The sequence below is a fragment of the Antedon bifida genome, chromosome 9 (assembly GCF_963402885.1).
Source record: "Antedon bifida chromosome 9, ecAntBifi1.1, whole genome shotgun sequence".
NCBI classification, from domain to species: Eukaryota; Metazoa; Echinodermata; class Crinoidea; order Comatulida; family Antedonidae; genus Antedon; species Antedon bifida.
Genome location: NC_136234.1, coordinates 9,810,750 through 9,833,178, shown reverse-complemented (window position 1 = coordinate 9,833,178; position 22,429 = coordinate 9,810,750). Strand labels below are relative to the sequence as shown.

Below are 22,429 nucleotides of genomic sequence, written 5' to 3'. Positions count from 1 at the left end.
TAAACACGGCCTTTTAGAACAATTTTTAGTAAATGTTTCTTAATGAACCTCCATTCAGACATGGAAGAATATATAATAATTAATATTATTTCTCCATGGTTCAGAGTTATGATTTTTTAAACAATACGATGTTCGAAGCAAACACATTCCTTAATTGTTTACGATCTGACACCCGAGTTAGGTCATGTGACAAATAATAAACGCATCGCCAAATCGATCAATTGTTATTTTAATTCCAAAGGCCTTCTATTGTTTCTGCTGTAGATAAGTACGGAAGTTAAAAACATAAATCATTTCATTCACATTTTCAAAATGAAGGGACAGTTGTCGCTTTATCTTCGAGAAAGAATTATTAGTCTACATGGTAAGGGGTTTCGACACGCTACAATCGTTAGAAAATTACAAGATGAAGAAAGAGTAAAAGTTCATCGACAAACAGTTTCAAATATTATACGAAAATATAGAGAGACTGGGTCGTGGGCAGCAAAACACAGACCGGGGGTTAAACCAAAATTAGCCATCGAGCATATCCATTTCATTGATGATCTGTACAGAGATGATGACGAGTTAACTTCTAGTCAAATTAGCACCATTTTTCAAGAATCATTTGGTATCACTATTTCAGCAGCATCTATAAGAAAAGTTCGAAAAAAGGCAGGCTGGAAAAAGAGCGGACCAAGGTACTGTCAAATGATTCGTGATGTTAACAAAGTTAAACGAGTTGAATTCTGCAATCAAGTTTTAGCGGCAGAAGACCGATTTGAAGACGTAATCTGGACAGACGAAACAAGTATTCATCTGGAGCAGCATGGAAAACTATCATTTTACAAGATTGGCGAAGAACCAAAGTTGAAACCGAAGGCTAAACACCCGGTTAAAGTGCATGTGTGGGCTGGGATTAGCATGAGAGGTGGTACTGATGTTTTAGTATTTGGCGGGAATATGGATGCAGAATTTTATGTCCGTGAAATTTTAGAAGGAACACTCCAGCCCTTCATACGACAAGTCTTTCCCTTGTCCCATCGCTTTCAGCAAGATAACGATCCAAAACACACAAGCCGCCTTTCACGCGAATATATGGAAGCGCATGGTATTAACTGGTGGAAGACACCCCCTGAGTCTCCAGACCTTAACCCAATTGAAAACTTATGGCATCAGCTTAAGATAAGATAAGATAAGATAAGATAACTTTTATTGATCCTCAAAAAGGAAATTCATTGCTCGTCATATTAACAAAGAAAACACTATAAAAACAAATATAGCATAAAACCATTCATATAAAAACATCTAAAAGATTACAATATAAAATTATCTTCTTGACTTCCTGTTGTACTGGATGATACCGGAGGGAATAAAGGATTTAGCAAATCGATTTGTTTTCACACCGAGGAGCCTCAGTCTACCACTTGGATTAAGTTGGTCTATTATCACTTTGTGGAGAGGATGAGAGGCATCCAACTCAATGCGTTCGAAATCTTTCTGGAGGTGTTCTAGGTGCACATCGGTAAAGGAAGGCAGTTCCAGACCAATCATTTTACCAGCCCGACGGATGAAAGTTTCAAGGCGTCCTTTATTCCCTCCGGTAACATTACCAGCCCAACAGGAGAGGCAATACGTCCAAACACTACATATAACGGATCTATAGAACGAAAGTAACATCAAATCACAGGAGTTAAATTTATATAAAGTTCTCATACAATACATTCTGGGACTTAATTTTTTGCTGATGAAGTCTATATGGTCTCCCCAACTCAGTTTATCATTGAAAACAATTCCTAGATACTTGTACTGGTCAACAATTTCAATTTCTTTACCTTTGATAGTGATTGGTTGAAAATTAAATTTATGTTTAGTCCTAAAATCAATGATCATCTCCTTTGTTTTTGATGCATTTATTTGGAGATAATTATCGTCACAAAATTTAACAAATCTTTGTATTTCGCTACGATAATTTTCATCATTGTTTGAAACTATGAGACCAATAGTACTAGTGTCATCAGCGAATTTAACAACGGGGCAAAGCTCATCATTTAAAGATCTGTAATCCGCCGTATACAAGGAATATAATTTAGGTGCGTTGACAGTACCCTGAGGAACACCGGTGTCAGAGGTTACGATTTCTGACTTAACACCATTAATATTAACAAATTGTTTTCTATCACAAATGAAATTTAAAACTAAACGAACAATCGGACGGGGAAACTCCATATTCAACATTTTGTCTGCTAAGATATGGGGTTGTATGGTATTAAACGCAGATTGAAAATCAAAATACATAATACGTGCCGAGTGGCCTTTCTTTACATTATCTAGATGTGAATACAATTTATGTAATTTAAAATAAATCGCATCACTGGTACTACGGAGTGATCGGTAAGCAAATTGCAACGGGTCTAACACTTTTTCAGCATAAGGTTGCATAATTTTTAAAATAATTCGTTCCAATATTTTCATCGCGACAGACGTGAGTGCAACGGGTCTCAAATCATTCATGCTGTTAATCTTAGGTTTCTTAGGTACCGGTATTATGCATGAAAGTTTCCAAATATCCGGGAACGCATGATAAGAAAGACACATATTGAAAATAAATGTAAATATACCATCAAGGTGAGGAGAGCAGACCTTAAGTACTCGTGGTGGGATTCTATCCGGCCCAGCAGCCTTCGATGAATTGAGTTTCATGAATTCGTTATGTACATCAGAAATGCTTATACTAAATTTGGGATCATCTTCAGTCACCCGACACAAGCTAAATAGAGCCTCTCTTTCTTTTTTAAAATCATGAACATTAAAACGGTTATAAAATTCATTTAACTCATTAACATATTGCACAGTAACATTCGGAATCGAGGTGGGTGTATTACCACCGTTTGTGTAACCACTCATAAGTTTCATTCCCTGCCAAACTTGTTTCATATTATTAGACCTGAAGTTATGTTCAACTTTTTTCCTATAAATGTTCTTCTGTTTCATTATTTCAGATTTAATCTCTCTAGTCAATATTTTCATACGATTAGAGTCGCCCATCTTAAAGGCTTTACGTTTCTCACACAACAGTAATTTAACGCCTTTCGTGATCCATGGCTTGTTGTTAGGGTAGATTTTCACTTTTTTAACTGGAACGCATTTATCAATACAAAAGTTTATGTACGAGCTCACTGCATAAGTAATACTGTTCAAATCTTCATCCTCCGTAAAAATATCCCAATCGGTAGATTCAAATTCCGCTATCAGGGCTTCCTCGGCTTCAGGAGACCATTTACGTACATTAATAATTTTTGGTTGGCATGTCTTATTTAACGGGCGATATTTAGGACTGAGTAAAATCAAATTATGATCAGATTTGCCCAAGTTCGGTAGTGGGGTCGAAATATAGGCATCCTTCACACTAGAGTAGCATAAATCAAGAATCGCGTTGTCCCTCGTTTTACATGTAACATGCTGATAATAAGTGGCCGTTGTTTTCTTGAGCTTGCATCTGTTGAAATCGCCATTGATAATCACAAGCGCCTCAGGGTGACTACACTCAATACCTTCGATAATTTCTGCGATCTCATTTATAGCAGGCTTTTCAAGCTTTTTGTTAGGTATGTATACCATAACATTGATAACATGCGAGAACTCTCTCGGAAGATAGTAGGGGCGAATACCAACAACCAGCACTTCCGAGTGTGGCGAACATTTATGAAGCTTAAGCGTAGAGTTATTTGGATGACAGTATTTCTCATTAATGTAGAGGCAAAGACCACCACCGCCATCTTTGTTCGCTTCGGCTGTACGATCCCCACGAACAGATTTAAAGCCAACTACTTGAATATGTTGATCGCTATGCTTATCGCTCAGGTGGGTTTCCGTGAATGCAAGTAAGCTGGCATTCCTAAAATCGCTGAAGTGTTCGACGTTTGCTCTGAGTAAATCGACTTTGTTATTCAAAGATCTTACATTTCCAAATATTAAAGATGGTATAAAAGGCTTACATTTCCTTCGTTGTAGTCGCTTTCTGACCCCACCAGCCTTGCCCCTTTTCCGAAGCCTGCGACGTTGTATCTCAGATGGTAATTCAACGTGTGCCGGTAGCGGTGAGGTCGACCTCTCGCCCATGGAATGCAAATCAGATGACGTGTACACAATTCCACCGCCCGGCTTACTCAATCCACACAGTAAGAACAGCCAAAATATCAGCAAAAAATACAGAAATTTCAAAACTTTCACATACAACATAATGTATAAATCAAATGACTTCTTCCACAATACAATACAGTCCAAATATACGAAAAAAACGTCAAAAAATGAGTAACAATAGTGAGACAATGAGACGAGCTGTGTCGCCGTGTTGCACAGCGCCTTAATTAAACATCACCTCCGACGATATGTTAAACCAAAGGTTAAACAGGAACTGGTGGATGGAATATTCCAATGGTGGAGTACAACCGTGACACCTGAGCTGTGTTTCAACTACATCAGACACATAGATAAAGTAATTCCTGTAGTCATCGAAAGGCAAGGACGAGCATCTGGCTATTAACTTTAACTTCTCAAAACAAAAGGCTCTTTTCAGAGCCACAAAATCTACAAAAGAGATTTGCATTTGACATTATGACAAATAACAGTATACCCCACCCTTCTCAAATTAACACACTCACATGATTTAACTTCGCATTATATTTGCAGTCAATTCCTAAATATAAATTTATAGAATACTGTACTTATAAAATTGTAATTAATTATAAATAATATTTTGATTGCGCTATTTAGCAGTTATCAGTATACTGTATAAGCAATTCAGTTCTGCTTAATTAACCGTAAATAATGAGACAATTTAAATGTTTCAGAATTGTAGAGAAATTCAATATTGAGTTAATGGTAAACAAATTGGAGAAAATTTGATTGCGCTATTTAGAACGTTAGCTTTAATCTGTATAGGCCTATATATTAATTGCGCTTATAAGTCTAATATTAATAATCGGATTGCTTTGGTACAGTATGGATCAATTCGATTCCATTTATGATAACACACATTTGAATGTGCTATTTATATTATTTATATTATCAGAAGTATCATTAAATTAAATACTTTAGGCCTATTAATATAAGAACAGTTTCAGTACTTGCCCTTAAAATGGCAATAAACAATTAATGTGCAATTTACAATGTAAAGATATTAAATTGACACCAAGTAGGCATGTGCGTTGCTGCTAAGACCAGTGATGTATTTTAACTATTAAATATTTTTACTTTGTGTTTGAAGTTGTATGATGATCTAAAATTTATCTTTTTTTTTTTTGCTTATCAAATCTCTTTTGTTTCTTTTTTGGCTCTGAAAAGAGCCGTTTGGTTTGAGTTGTATGCACGTACATTACACGTTGCGTGGTCTTCGAAGTCGTCGACAGCCTTCATCAATTGCAATTATACACTGCTTCCACGTCATGGTTTGTTCGGAAAAAGGGACAGAATAAAAGCGAAACACACTTTCCTTGACAAATTGGATTGTTGCCTCATCTAATTTTAACTTGCCCTTGCCGTTGACGTTGCTTTGAGCCATGACTTCTTTAGAAAACAGTTTTCTAACGAGTCCTAATGCGAAATTTTTTGGCGAAGTTGCCCATCTGTGGACCTCTGCTATTTCACTTTTGTTCATGATCGTGTCATTCCCTGAATTATTTAATTCGGCTAACGGTCGACGATATGGTTGTTGAGGTTGGTTCTCATCAGGTTGATCAAGGGGGACTTGCGGTGGTTGCGGATTACGATGGGGGACTTGCGGTGGTTGCGGATTACGATGGGGGACTTGCGGTGGTTGCGGATTACGATGGGGGACTTGCGGTGGTTGCGGATTACGATTGGGGACTTGTTGTTGTTGCGGTGGATTTTCAGGAGGAGCTTGAAGCCTTCGAAGTTGCAATACTTCGTCTTTGAGGTCTTCTATCTTTTCGGTGAGATTTGCTACCACACCTTGCATGTTAGTCAAGTAGCGTGTAAACCAAGGCGGAATTTCGTTATGCTTCAGCTCAATATAGCTCATCACTCTGTCCACACCCTCCACGGTAAAGACGTCATCGTGTTGCTCATGGTCACTGGATGCGTCGTTAGGCAGATCATCGTAGATTATATCATCTAACTCGTACAAACACTCGTTTGCTCGCCTTATTGCCACCAATGATGTATTAGATGAACTCTTTCTTCCAATTACACTAGGAACCTAAAAATACAAAAATAAAAATGAACAAAATTTAATTGATTTGTGTAAAAAAAAAAATTGAAAATATTAGGGGCAACACATTATTTACACACAATACGGAGGCGTTATAGTAGTAACAGGGTTCTCATCTAACATGTTAAGGGTTTTCATCGAAGACATTAACGCTGACAACATGACAACGTAGAGTAATCGAACATAATTTCAAAATTAAATTTGGCAGAAATTACCTCTTTTCCCTTTTTCTTTTTGTTTGTTGCTTTTGGAGTGGACGTGGTTGGCGTTGGCTTGTACCCCTTACTGGTTGATGGCATTTCGTCAATCTCTTCGTGGTCATCTTCTTCAACTTCACTATCCGAGCTTTCCCGATTTTCATCTCGGTTTTGGTCCTTTTTTAGAAGTTCGCGTTCTAAAGAGCGCAACTCATGTGGATTGTCTGTTGAAATAAAAAAAAATAGATCAATGTTAATCATTTGAAACATTTTTTGAAGTGCCACGACCAAGGCATGTGTTCAAACAAATTATAATTTGAGTCCCAATATACAAAACAGTAATTCACCCAACGCAAAAGTGCTAAGTTATTCTGTACTTACTTGAAAGTTTTCTGATTACGGCTGGTACAGTCTTTCCGTCCCATAAAACATCAACCGCCTCATCCTCACACATTACCCCAGATATTAATGTTGTCTTCACAACTGCCAGACTTTCTTCTTCGGGAAAGTAAACAAGTGCTTCCCTACAAACTTTAGCGCGTTGACGTACAGACATTATTTGGTAATCGTAAATTATAAATCAAACATAAATTCTAATGAAGAATGGTATCCCTATCAACTTTGCTCCAGTATTTATGGTAAATCACATTCATTGTCTTTGATACTCCTTAGCGATTGGTCAAAATGTTTTTTTTTATCATAATTAATTCAAAAGACTGATACAGACGCCGCATCTTTTATGTATATAAACTTTATAAAGTAAAAGCGCTTGATCTTTAGAAATGCGGTAAATGCTAATGTTGTTATTCCGTACCGCATTATAGTACACGCAGAGTGACGACTGTTTATTTGATTGAACTGTCCGCCGACTGGGCGCGCAAAGGAACAGAATAATGGCCTGGCTAATGACTCGGAAATAACAATTGTTATTTTTTATGTAAAGCACGAAATTACAAAAATATTTAATAAAATTATATGTTTATATAAAATATATATGTTCTCAATATAATCATGATATTATTAAATTTTTATGCGCCTACTTAATAAATTCTGCGTTCGTGTGTGTACTCTTAATGTTTTAACTATTAAAAGGTAAACTGTGTGAGTGTTTGTGAGAGGAAATTGTATTGATAGAATCACTAGAATATTTAATACATTTGATACTGTAAATATTTTTTAAACTATTGGTTACTATTATGTATAATCTGCTACACAGTACCAGTACTGAAATTAAAATATCGTAGTACGACTAAACAATGTTAATTTCAATTGTTATTATTCTGGAAAATTTTCTGAAGGTAATGGTAAGAAAAAAATAATGGTCAATAAAAGAATAGTGAGTGAGTGATAATAAAATTATTAACATTATGAGTAAAAAACAAAAACCACAATAAAAAAAATGTAGCACCATTGGGTTTGAACCTTAACCCAAATCCATAGCATGACATTGTGAGACCTATGTGTCACATCACCTTCACCTCAGTGAAAGCTAGGGCAAATTGGACCACTGGACAGCAACACTTGTTTATACTTGTTTATAGTAACTCCCATTAGAAATCCCATTAGAGCTATTATAAATTCCACAATATACCAACTCAGTGAACAGTTAATAGATTATCATATTCTCTCCAGTCTTCGGACAACCAACATTAAGTTCAATCCAATAAAGCTTATATATATTCAACAGTATAAGTGTATTACTTGTTTTAATGTAAAACAACCGTCAACGTATATCAGAAGATATTACATGGTGGCAGCGGTGGGATATAATAATAAAACCTTTGTGCTAGTACAGTTTAAAGGAATTTTTGTATCAAAAACCAACGCATCATGGCGGATAAACAACCACATATGGATTGGAACTCTGCAAACATAGGCGATTCGTTTCGGATGTTTAAACGACGAACTGAATTGTATTTTACAGTAAAGAATATTTCACAGGAGGACCGCATCAACCATCTATTATTAATGGTAGGTGAAGAGGGACTTAAAAGATTTGATTCGTGGGGACTAACCGAAGAAGATAAGGAGAATATCAATACTATTTGGGAGAAATTTGAGGAGCAAATAGAGCCACAATCGAATTTCCGTGTCTCAAGAATGTATCTTCAGAAACTAAAACAACAACCGGGTGAGTCGATTGATGACTACATTACTAAACTTAAATTCCATGCAGAAAAATGCGCATTTACAGCCGCAGAAAAAGAAACGAGAATCATAGAACAAATGACCATAGGAACCATATTTAAAGATCTCCAAAAAGAACTTCTCACAAAAAACCAAGAATACAGACTTGAGGAGGCCATAACCCTAGCTAGGGGACACGAGGCATCCCTCATGCACCACAAGCAATTAGATGAATTTGATACACAACATGCAAAAATAAGCTACGTGTCACGTGCCAAAAACAAATGTAAAGCGTGTGGACAAATGCATCGCCCTCGAGAATGTCCAGCATATGGCTCAACTTGCCACAACTGTGGTAAATTAAACCATTGGGCCAAAATGTGTAGATCGTCGAAACAAAATGTGCATCCTCGTAATGATCAAAGTACCGACCGTCATCAACAAAAACGACAAAAACCAAAAAGCCATGGAAAAGGCAAGCTAAAATCTAGAAGTGGAATACACTCAATGAATCAATATGAGTCTGATTCGGATGATGACCTACTTGAACAGCATATGGAAAAATTGACATTTGGTTCAGTGCGCATGAGCAGCATCAACGCTAGTGAAAAATTCACTAAACTTGACATAAAGTTACCACTTATGGAAAACCAAATAGCTGAACTGAACATCAAAGTTGATACTGGAGCTGAGGGTAATACTCTTCCATTGCGAATATTTGGAAATATGTACCCAAATCATATAAACGCACAAGGATATCCCAAAAGCGGAATCCTAAAAGAATCAAACACTAAACTTACCACATACAATGATGCACATATTCCTTGTTATGGAATATTACCGATAAAATGCAAGCATCCAACCAATTGTATTTATACAGAGGAAACATTTTACATTGTGGATTGCAAAGGCCCAGCGATTTTGGGATTACCGACGATACAGAAACTAGAATTAATAAAATTCAATTGCAGTATCACAACAAAGGAAAACAAATCAAGTCCGATAATAGACACTGCAGACCTAAAAAACAGGTATCCTGACAGATTTGACGGTATTGGAGATTTTGCGAAACCGTACCACATAGTAACGGACAAAAACGTCACACCCATTGTGCACGCTTGCAGGAAAACACCGATTAAACTTGCAGGACAGATCAACGCCGCACTTGATGATATGGAAGCAAAAGGTGTAATAAAGAAAATTGATGAACCAACAGATTGGGTAAGTTCAATAACGTACCCAATCAAACCAGACGGGTCAGTGCGAATCTGTCTTGACCCTAAAGACCTCAATGAGGCGATAAAGAGAAGCCATCATAAGACTCCGACCTTAGAGGAACTCACTCACAAACTAAATGGAGCAAAATACTTCTCTAAACTTGATGCCAAGAATGGCTACTGGTCGATACACCTTGACAATGCTTCTCAAAAACTAACAACATTTAATTCTCCGAAAGGCCGATACTGTTTTAAACGCCTTCCTTTTGGTTTAAACGTATCACAAGATGTTTTCCAACAGAGAATGGATATGATATTAGAAAAATGTCCAGGAACAATTGGGATAGCTGATGACGTAGCAATATTCGGCAAAACTGAAGCCGAGCATGACGCCAACCTCCACAACCTGATGGAAATTGCGAGAGAGTCAGGATTAATGTTCAACTCTAAAAAATGTAAAATTAAGCAACGAGAAATAACATTTTTTGGTATTGTCTACAGCAGCGAAGGGGCACGACCAGACCCAAAGAAAATATGTGTCATTCAACAACTAAAAGTACCCGAAAACAAACAAGAGCTCCAAGAATTTCTTGGCATCGCCAACTACATGGGTCCCTTTATTCCCCATCTCGCTGATTTGACAGAACCCCTACGTCGATTGCTAAAAAAGGATACGCAATACAGTTGGACACCTGCACATACAAATGCCTACCAACAGACAAAACAGGCAATCTGCAGTGAAATCCGACTTTCATACTTCGACCCGAAAAAACCTGTAATATTACAGGTGGACGCAAGTAAAGTTGGACTCGGAGCAGTGTTGCTCCAGCCAAATGACAAAAACGAAGAAATGCCAGTAGCGTTTGCCAGCAAAGCACTTACAGACACTGAGAAACGATACGCAAACATCGAACGCGAACTACTGGCAGCAGTTTTTGCGTGTGAAAAATTTCACACTTACGTTTATGGAGGAAAATTCATAATATACACAGACCATAAGCCGCTTGAGATGATCGCCCTCAAAAACTTGAATGCAGCTCCACCACGATTACAAAGGATGCTACTAAGACTGCAAGGATACAACTGCCAGATCATATACAAACCAGGAAAAGAAATGACACTGGCAGATTCACTCTCCCGAATTGGAAGCTCAAAGGAAAATGAGCAAGTGGACCAACGTTATACGGAACTTGATATAAGAGTGTGTCCAGTACAGTTTAGCGAAAACCGGTTAACTGAACTTAAGCACCACACCAAGTGTGACAAAACACTTTGCGAACTCGGCAAAATAATATTTGAAGGTTGGCCAGAAAAACAAATTAAGCTCTCCAAAGGCGTTAAAGAATATTGGTCAATGCGCGATGAGCTAACCGTAGAAGACGGCATAATTTTAAAAGGGCAGCAAACTGTTATACCAAATGAAATGAGAACATACATATTGGATCAACTACATGCCGGCCACCAAGGCATAACAAAAACACGACTAAGAGCAAGAACCGCCGTATATTGGCCGGGCATAAACAACGACATAAAAACAATGTGCGAGAGATGCACAGTTTGTGAACAATTTCAAAACACTCAACCTAAAGAACCACTAATTCCTATGAAAATACCAGAACGCCCATGGCATACTCTCGGAACTGACCTTTTTCATTTTAATTCAGAAGACTATCTAATCATAGCAGACTATTACAGCAAAATGTTCTTCATACGGAAGATGCCCACAAATGTGACGAGCAGTGCTGTAATTCAAGCAACGAAACAAATTTTCGCAGAACAAGGGTCACCACACACTATCATCTCCGACAATGGCCCACAATTTGCTTCGGAACAATACAAACTATTCTGCAAAGATTGGAAAATAATTCATACCACCAGCTCACCTCACTACCCCAGATCAAACGGTTTTATTGAACGCATGATACAGACAGTAAAATCAACACTTAGAAAATGCAAAATTTCTGGCACCGACCCAGACTTAGCATTTCTGTGCTTACGTGCAACTCCAATAAACTCACATCTACCAAGTCCAGCAGAAATATTATACAGACGACGCATACAAGCAAACCTACCAGAAGTGATAAAATCTAACGACCCTGAAAGCAAACAGATACAAAAACAATTAGTGCAGCGCCAGACAGATCAAAAGTTTCATCACGATAAAAACAAAACAAAATTTCTTCCAACGCTTTCGAAAGGCCAAAACATCACAATCCAGCATCCACATAAAAAAACATGGACGCCTGGTATCGTAACTAATCAACTACCTCAGCCAAGATCGTACATCGTAGAAACTACAAATGGAACATATCGACGAAATCGAAATCAAATACGGAATAGACAAACGCATTCATCTGGACCGGATACGTACGATTTGACCATTGATAAACAACCACCATTTATACCACCCTACACTCCACCAATAACAAGAAGTAAAACTCGAAAGACGAGGAAGGATGATAGAAAATAAAATAAATTGAACTATAGAATAATAATAATAATTAACAAATATGAACTCTAATACTTATTATTGCTTAACTTTGTCGAATGAACTAAATGAAAACAACTGCTCGCAGCTCTATATGGACAGCTAAATTTTGTACAATCGAAACTACTGTATACAGTATAACTTTTTATAATCTCAAATGTAATTGCTAATATAGGACAGAAAGCTGTATATAACTAATGCTTCAAATAGCCCGAATAACTAACTAAAATTAGCGTATTCCCAAGGCACCATGTAAATTAATGAACAATTACACCTTGTACTAAAAAGGAGGGATGTCACATCACCTTCACCTCAGTGAAAGCTAGGGCAAATTGGACCACTGGACAGCAACACTTGTTTATACTTGTTTATAGTAACTCCCATTAGAAATCCCATTAGAGCTATTATAAATTCCACAATATACCAACTCAGTGAACAGTTAATAGATTATCATATTCTCTCCAGTCTTCGGACAACCAACATTAAGTTCAATCCAATAAAGCTTATATATATTCAACAGTATAAGTGTATTACTTGTTTTAATGTAAAACAACCGTCAACGTATATCAGAAGATATTACACTATGTACTGCCCATTCAGCCATACAACCAGCTCCCAATAATTCCATGTTATAACACATTAGTTTTTGTCAAAAGCCATAGTGTAGGCGCGCCCGTCCAGAGATAGAAGCACGTGCAGCATGCATGAGTCGAGCAACAACCGACAAACACTGTTTTTTCGTCGCGTTTTAACAGGAATTGGCGATGTGCCAACAATTGGGTACGCACTACATACGTAGGGCCGGGTGGGGGGATTGGTTTGGAGGCAATGCTGTGTATGCGCGCCAACCGCCGGTGGTCGAGCCAGTATCGATTATTCTGTTGTGCGGGGCAATGCCTGGTGTACGATTAAATGAACAGAATCAATTCATTTTTATTTTGCGTTAGAAATTGTTTCCACAATAAAGACGATGATGTAAATTAAAGGAAAAATAGGCCTAGACACTAAAACATTAACTAGGTTACGCTAGGCCTAGGCTATAGGCTAGTATATATTGTCAGAGATTAGCCTAGGCTAGGCCTAATAATAATTATTTTTGTCGTTATTTTTATAAATCGTAAGTAAATCGTCTTGATGTGTCAATCAATGTCAGAATCGATACACAGTATTGTTGATAAATAATCACAGCCAGAAAATCTAAAGACGTTCACAAACAAAGGTCGTGATTACGTAATGCATGGGTTCAATAATAATAGGTCGGTAAACTGTAAAAACGTTCACGCTTTGCTGGGCAAGGTAGTCGCACTCGATCGCTCGATAGGCACGCTAGAAAACAGTCGGTAAGTTGTAAGACGTTCACGCTTCGCTGGTCGAGGTCAGCACTCGATCGCTCGATCCCTCGATAAACACTCCAGAAACACTCCAGAAAAACAGCAGAGAAACACGCGCGGGGATGTCGAAAGTCCTCTGACCAGTACTGTACTTCTACTACTAGGCCTACATACATGCCTAGCTAGAGAGAGAGAGAGAGGCCTAAGTACCTAGTTACTAGGATCCTACTAGCCTAGACCTAGTACTAGTAGAGGCCCTAATAACTATCTAGGCCCTATGGGCTAGTTAGTAGGCTATTTTTAGGCTAGGTGAAAACCTACGTTTATGAACGACGCCGATGAGGCAGGAAGGTTGGCTTTATTTTGGTAGGGAATTTGATAATAGAAGGGTAGGTCTAGGCTAGAGCGGAAACATCTCAGAGGCAGCTGGAGACGCCTAGAGGACGGGGTAGGCTGATTATTCGCGTGCAAATTGAAACAGACTACGTGGGTGGAAAGGGCTAGCTTGCATGAAAGACAATCCTGAATGTCGATTACATTTATTTATTTTTTGGGTAAATTAGTTGCAATATATTATATATTTTTAAATCATAATCATAATTTCGTACATTTAAAGCAAAAAGTTGATAAATATGTTAAATATTGTATCAGTATTTCTACTTACGGATACAGCTGTTGATTCCTGTAAAACGCAAATACCTATTTACAAATATGAATTAGGGATCAGCTCAAAAAGTTCATAATGATGACGTATCAGTATCGGTATCAGTAATTCGTAAAATGCTAAACCTGCTTATTAATTATCTAGTTACAATCAACTTGCATCCAAATAAAGAGACATTGCTTTTTGATACCAACAATTATGAGCAAGGAAAACTGCAACTAAGTTGCGGATAACCAAAAAAACGAAAAGGGACAAGGAGTTATCCGCCTAGTGCGGATAACTAATAAAGATGGAAAAAAAAAGATATTTACAATCACAAGGGTTATCCGCAACAAAAGTTGCAGATAAACAAACAAAAAAAATGTTGATCCAATACAATAACAAGGAGTTATTTATTGCGGATAAGTAATAACTGCAAAATTTCCTGCCATTTTTAAGTATAAATAATTTGGAAAAAGGATTTATCTGCAATTTGAGCCCCCAAAATGAAAAAATAATAATTGAAAATTGTCAGATATTTTTCAATAATGTAGTTTTGAAATATATTCATTTGAAAATGAAATACTAAATGAAGTCTTGTAATGAAAAACAAAAACATGTTTTGGTCAATTACTCAAAAGTAGATTTTTGTAGATAAGCCTTTTTCTCAAAGTACGGATAGTAGGCATGGGCCTACTTATACTCTAGTAGCTAGATCAACTTTCGTATGCACTTTGAGGTTCAGAGAATTTGACTTCAGAAATTGGTTTAGGGTGGCCAAACAATCAATTTTGGCTTGGTTACACACCAATAGGTCTTTAAATCTCGACAAACACTGGTCACAGCAAGGTAATTTTTATGGAACGCCTCCTCTGCCTTCAGTTCACATTTATCATGCAGTACACACCAATCGTCATGCAGTACACACCAATCGTCATGCAGTACACACCAATCGTCATGCAGTACACACCAATCGTCATGCAGCACACACCAATCGTCATGCAGTACACACCAATCGTCAGGCAGTACACACCAATGATCATTCAGTACATACCAATCGTCATGCAGTCAAATATTGCGTAATTTATACCGCCACCTATTGACAAAATCAAATATCACGTGACGTTTATTAGACGGCTGTAAAACTAAGACTATTTAAACTTCTTTTATGGAATTCAATGATTGCAATGGCCTCCTAGCCGCGCCTACGTCCTATAGATTCCAAGATTTCTTTAATAGTTTTGCCAGCCATTTTAGTCATAAAGCATGTGCGGTGTAGTAGTAGACAGCGTGAGTTGCTGTAGTATAAAGTTTGAATAGACTTAGTTTTACATCTTTGCCACAAGGAGATTGCGTTTTTGGTTGAGATGTACAGCTACCATTTCCATGTATCAATGGACGGCATGATGATCATCTTTATTGTCACTTGAAATAAAGACTATCGACTCACAGATTTGGTCATCACATCTCTCACACTTGTAGTACGTTACTACTGGATAAATGGTTACCTGGTTACGTGTCCAGTAAGCCGATTGGGCTTTGTCCTGAAAAAAAACAGGTGTAGTTTTCAGCGAAATCTCAAACATTGAAAACCCTTGTCTGGCAGATTTTCTTTAATGCGTTTGAATTGTTTGGCTTGCCAATGCCAGTTGAAAATATGAAGTGCATGAACACCGATGGCTTTCCGCAGTTCTTTAATGAGCTCTTGCATTGTACCATATTTCATGACCAGTTGCTTCTTCACTTTCTTCTGTTCACACTGCATTTCAATTTTATCCCACATTCGCCAAGATATTGGCAATGCTAGTTGTTGGCTTGGGACTTGCTTCAAATAGTTGTCAAGTTTGGATATTCCACAATCTTCACAATTTCGTTTGATGCATGCCAGTTTGTGAAATGGTACGTCTTCTGATTTACTGCATAGTGTTATGTTCAGGGTTGTTTGAGCATCTTTCAACTTCATATCTGCCTGAAGTCGACTATCAAGTGCAGCTCTCTTTAGCTTGATATTCTCACACTGCTCACACAGGCAGCCCCTATATTTTGTTTGTGTTAATGACCGTACATGCTTTGGCTTCAACTTTAAAAAGTTAGAGCGGCACAGTTTGGTTTTCGAGATTAGCTGACATGAATTTGGTTTACAACTGGTTGACTGAGCAACATTTTAGCTTTCCCACAAACTTCTTCTGGCATAGGCTGTGCCATATCTTCATAGTACTTATGAACAGCAGCGATTGTATTTTGTGGTACAGATGGTCGACCCTTTTTCTTGAAATATGCTTTAACAATTTTCTTTCGGTTGATTTTCAGTATCTTGCTAGCATACCGTTGCAACCTTTTGGTTTTAAGCGAAGATACTGCTGAAGCTAGGCTCTTCTTTTCCCCTCCTTTCAAATGGTTGGAACAATGCATGTCTTTTGTCACCTTTCGTCTTTAAACCAGCTCTTTCCAGGGCGACAGACTTGCTTGGAGAATTGAAAATCTTGCACAAGTTCAACAAACTGATTTGGGTTTTTTGGCAAAAGATGTCGGATTCTTGAAAGCCTTTTTCTTCGTGCAGATCCTGAAGAAGTATTAACTGTGGTTGATTCAGAATTAGCGGAGACCTGTGGTGATGGCAAGACACCAGTGTTAGGTGTATCTGAATTTATCATTGGCACAGGTACTGATAGATGTTGATGCTTTTAATTTCTTTAACCTATATGCATCTCTTCTCTTGGCATTTATTTCTGTCTTCTTACTGTCCGACAACTGTCGTCTTTGTTTTCGTTTCTTCTCTGTAGCTTTCTTTTTTTGCAATTCTTTGGCTTCCGATTCACTTCGTGTCATACGCCCCAACTTGGGAAAGTCCATTCGTAGGAGATTTTGTCGTGAACCACATTCAATTCGTCTGGGCGTCGAAAATCAACGCGCAGGGAATCGCAAATCAACACGCGTGTCGTTTATGTCTCTTAATTTACTAAATAAAGTCCATCATGATCAGTATGTATGTACAATATTTACACATAAGTTGGCTTAATTTTTACATAAGTTTGTCCATCAATATTTTTACAGTCTTATTTTTTTATGGACACATCCTCAGTACAAAGAATTAAAAAAATATATATTTTAACTAAAATTCAGTATCTATATATAAATTTACGTAAGGGCAAAATTCGGTAAATAGTCTAGGACCTGGGTCAGATTTGTATGTATTTAATTTAGGAGAGAATATCTCAACTGTTATAGGATAATTTGACCCCAACGAACAACATGGAATGTGTGCCAAATTTGCTATCCGGGACGAACATGCCCAAAATCGGGGTCAAAGGTTAAAAATGTGTGGTTCTTTTATCTCGACAACCACTTGTTGTACAGATTTGCTTTTGGTGTCAAATTGTTCAGAATATACATATTTATATTCGGTCTAACACACCTTTTGGCGAAAAAATGACCGAAAATGCTTTTACTGACCTTTGACCCAAAAATGACCAAAAAACACATTTTCGGGATAAATTATTCTTTAAAATGCCAATGGACAAACTGTATGGTATCAAATGAAAGCATACATAATATGCTACTCATTGCTAACCAAATTGTATTGAAAATTTTTAATTATGAAGCTAATTGTATGGAAAATGTGCATATTTTGATTATTTTTATACAAAAAATGAATATTTGGTAGCGTAATTGTTATGTTTATTTATATAATATTAAATAATTTAAGTGTTTGGAAAAACTATTTGGTATAAAACGAAAGCCCATAAAATATTCTATCCATTGCTAACCAACTTGTATTAAAAATCTGTAATTATGATGCTAATTTTGTGAAAAATGTGCATATTTTATTATTTTTTTACTAAAATGAGTATATTAAATAGTGTAAATTTATTTTGGTTTATTTATAATATTAAATCATTCAAGTGTTCTTTAGGTGTCAAATTGTTCAGAATATACATATTTATATTCGGTCTAACACAACTTTTAGCGAAAAAATGACCAGAAATGTTTTTTCTGACCTTTGACCCAAAAATGACCAAAAAACACATTTTCGGGTTAAATTATTCTTTAAAATGCCAATGGACAAACTGTATGGTATCAAATGAAAGCATACACAATATGCTACTCATTGCTAACCAAATTGTATTGAAAATATTTAATTATGAAGCTAATTGTATGGAAAATGTGCATATTTTGATTATTTTTATACAAAAAAATGAATATTTGGTAGCGTAATTGTTATGTTTATTTATATAATATTAAATAATTTAAGTGTTTGGAAAAACTATTTGGTATAAAACGAAAGCCCATAAAATATTCTATCCATTGTTAACCAACTTGTATTAAAAATCTGTAATTATGATGCTAATTTTGTGAAAAATGTGCATATTTTATTATTTTTTTACTAAAATGAGTATATTAAATAGTGTAAATTTATTTTGGTTTATTTATAATATTAAATCATTCAAGTGTTCTTTAGGTGTCAAATTGTTCAGAATATACATATTTATATTCGGTCTAACACAACTTTTAGCAAAAAAATGACCAGAAATGCTTTTTCTGACCTTTGACCCAAAAATGACCAAAAAACACATTTTCGGGTTAAATTATTCTTTAAAATGCCAATGGACAAACTGTATGGTATCAAATGAAAGCATACACAATATGCTACTCATTGCTAACCAAATTGTATTGAAAATTTTTAATTATGAAGCTAATTGTATGGAAAATGTGCATATTTTGATTATTTTTATACAAAAAATGAATATTTGGTAGCGTAATTGTTATGTTTATTTATATAATATTAAATAATTTAAGTGTTTGGAAAAACTATTTGGTATAAAACGAAAGCCCATAAAATATTCTATCCATTGCTAACCAACTTGTATTAAAAATCTGTAATTATGATGCTAATTTTGTGAAAAATGTGCATATTTTATTATTTTTTTACTAAAAAAATGAGTATATTAAATAGTGTAAATTTATTTTGGTTTATTTATAATATTAAATCATTCAAGTGTTTTTTAGGTGTCAAATTGTTCAGAATATACATATTTATATTCGGTCTAACACAACTTTTAGCGAAAAAATGACCAGAAATGCTTTTTCTGACCTTTGACCCAAAAATGACCAAAAAACACATTTTCGGGTTAAATTATTCTTTAAAATGCCAATGGACAAACTGTATGGTATCAAATGAAAGCATACACAATATGCTACTCATTGCTAACCAAATTGTATTGAAAAATTTTAATTATGAAGCTAATTGTATGGAAAATGTGCATATTTTGATTATTTTTATACAAAAAATGAATATTTGGTAGCGTAATTGTTATGTTTATTTATATAATATTAAATAATTTAAGTGTTTGGAAAAACTATTTGGTATAAAACGAAAGCCCATATAATATTCTATCCATTGCTACCCAACTTGTGTTAAAAATCTGTAATTATGATGCTAATTTTGTGAAAAGGTCAGTAAAAGCATTTCCGGTCATTTTTTGGCTAAAAGTTGTGTTAGACCGAATATAAATATATATATTCTGAACAATTTGACACCTAAAGAACACTTGAATTATTTAATATTATAAATAAACCAAAATAAATTTACACTATTTAATATACTCATTTTAGTAAAAAAATAATAAAATATGCACATTTTTCACAAAATTAGCATCATAATTACAGATTTTTAACACAAGTTGGGTAGCAATGGATAGAATATTTTATGGGCTTTCATTTGGTACCAAATAGTTTTTCCAAACACTTAAATTGTTTAATATTATATAAATAAACATAACAATTACGCTAATTTTTTTTGTATAAAAATAATCAAAATATGCACATTTTCCATACAATTAGCTTCATAATTAAAAAATGTTCAATACAAGTTGGGTAGCAATGGGTAGCATATTGTGTATGCTTTTAATTGATACCATACAGTTTGTCCATTGGAATTTTAAAGAATAATTTAACCTGAAAATGTGTTTTTTGGTCATTTTTGGGTCAAAGGTCAGTAAAAGCATTTCCGGTCATTTTTTGGCTAAAAGTTGTGTTAGACCGAATATAAATATGTATATTCTGAAAAATTTGACACCTAAAGAACACTTGAATTATTTAATATTATAAATAAAGCAAAATAAATTTACACTATTTAATATACTCATTTTAGTAAAAAAATAATAAAATATGCACTTTTGTCACAAAATTAGCATAATAATTACAGATTTGTAATACAAGTTGGATAGCAATGGATAGAATATTTTATGGGCTTTTATTTGATACCAAATAGTTTTTCCAAATACTTAAATTATTTAATATTATATAAATAAACATAACAATTACACTACCAAATATTCTTTTTTTTGTATAAAAATAATCAAAATATGCACATTTTCCATACAATTAGCTTCATAATTAAAAATTTTCAATACAAGTTGGGCAGCAATGGGTAGCATATTGTGTATGCTTTCATTTGATACCATAAAGTTTGTCCATTGGCATTTTAAAGAATAATTTACCCGAAAATGTGTTTTTTGGGTCAAAGGTCAGTAAAAGCATTTCCGGTCATTTTTTCGCTAAAAGTTGTGTTAGACTGAATATAAATATGTATATTCTGAACAATTTGACACCAAAAGCAAATCTGTACGACAAGTGGTTGTCGAGATAAAAGAACCACACATTTATAACCTTTGACCCCGATTTTGGGCATGTTCGTCCCGGATAGCAAATTTGGCACACATTCCATGTCGTTCGTTGGGGTCAAATTATCCTATAACAGTTGAGATATTCTCTCCTAAATTAAATGCATACAAATCCGACCTAGGTCCTAGACTAAAATCGCGCCTTAATTTTTACTCGATGGTATATAAAGTTGGTTCGTACTTTCGGTACTGATTTTAACCACCTGATGTAACCCTGTTTACTAATTAAATTAAGTTAGATAATTAGTTATTGACGATTAAAACGAATTTAGGTTCAACGATTTGCCCCAAATAGGGGTGTTTTCCGATCGTGGTATACACTGTCTAATGGATGTCCATCTTGAAAAATACCCGCCACAAAAATGCGAGGAGGCTTCCCATTTTCCTATCTCCTTCTACGATAATTGTTTTTGATAGCTGAAAACCGGTTGAACAGCTAGAGTACAGCATCATAATGTTGAAGACAGGCCGATTTTCTTAAAAAAATACTATTTTGATAGATTTAATATAATTAACGATTATACAAATGTATTGATTTGCGATGAATGGAACATCCCAATCTCTCAGTCTGCCAGAGTTTGGTTTAACACAAGTAGGTAAATTTATGAGCCCATGGTTTAACACATACGGTAGGTAAATATATGGGCCCTTTGAGAATAAACTTGCAATACTTTGACAATACTGTAAATACCTATTAACTATTTTTGGTCCTCATTTTGTGGACGTCTCTCACTGGACGCTGGAAGGCTTTATAATGATGTTTTAGTACAACAATAAATACGCACATGTACACGTTTTACATCGCTAGGCCAACAGCCTGTTTATTCCCACATTCGTCTATAGGTGGCGCTATAGCCAAATACAACTCAACATTTGCATGTTTGGAGGAACTTGTAAAAAAGGTTTAAATAAATGCTTATAGAAGTTTAAACACTAAACATGCATCTTCTTTTGTTCTTTTAAAATTATAACACCAACTCAACAATTAACGTCATACATCCGTTATGTGGATTATAAACAAGTCATCTGATTTTTTGTAGTTAACAATTTAAGTATAATCATTGTTGCATAAATTACAAATCCAATTTTTCTGGGGGCTTGATTAGTCGCCCACTTCTAGTCTTATATTGTTGATTGTGGTTAAGTTGAGGACCTTCTACCTGTTCAGTATCTGTAAAGCAATCAAAATCATTGTTATTTTGACCTGCCACCGGGGGCAAGGTCGATCCCTCCCGTATTGGATGCATCCTCGGAGGATACAACTCTGACCGTCTACTAAGGTGTTTTCGATTTCGCATTGTAACTCCTGTTGAAGTTTGGATCTCATATGATCTTGGTGCAACTCTACGATGTACGGTACCACTTCGTTCCATTGGGTGTGTTATCCACACTTTCTCTCCCACAGGTAAGTTTGATAGTTCTTTTGCTCTATGCTTTTTATCAAATGACATTTTCATTTTCTCTTTTCTTGATTGGTCTGTTGCAATCATTTTGTCGAATTGAGGCCAGTCTGGTGTCAAGCTGTTGGTCAC

General features: G+C 35.6%; 1 protein-coding gene and 1 pseudogene across 1 annotated transcript; both read right to left on the bottom strand.

The window, feature by feature from the left end:
• LOC144852510 (uncharacterized) overlaps positions 1-22,429 on the bottom strand; it is a 167,215-nt pseudogene that overhangs the window by 54,636 nt on the left and 90,150 nt on the right.
• Positions 1,309-4,101, bottom strand: LOC144852927 (uncharacterized). The gene is made up of 2 exons (XM_078710983.1): positions 2,399-4,101; positions 1,309-1,639 (listed from the first exon to the last, which is right to left on the bottom strand). Exons 1-2 carry the CDS (start codon positions 4,099-4,101, stop codon positions 1,309-1,311), a joined length of 2,034 nt encoding a protein of 677 aa, XP_078567109.1.

What these genes read in the sequence shown, in the direction of transcription:
- LOC144852927 (XM_078710983.1), bottom strand. Translation starts at nt 4,101, where the DNA reads ATGGGCGAGAGGTCGACCTCACCGCTACCGGCACACGTTGAATTACCA. An exon ending in CAACCTTATGCTGAAAAAGT is followed by an intron (nt 1,640 to 2,398) that starts GTTAGACCCGTT and finishes TTCGTTCTATAG; the next exon opens with ATCCGTTATATGTAGTGTTT.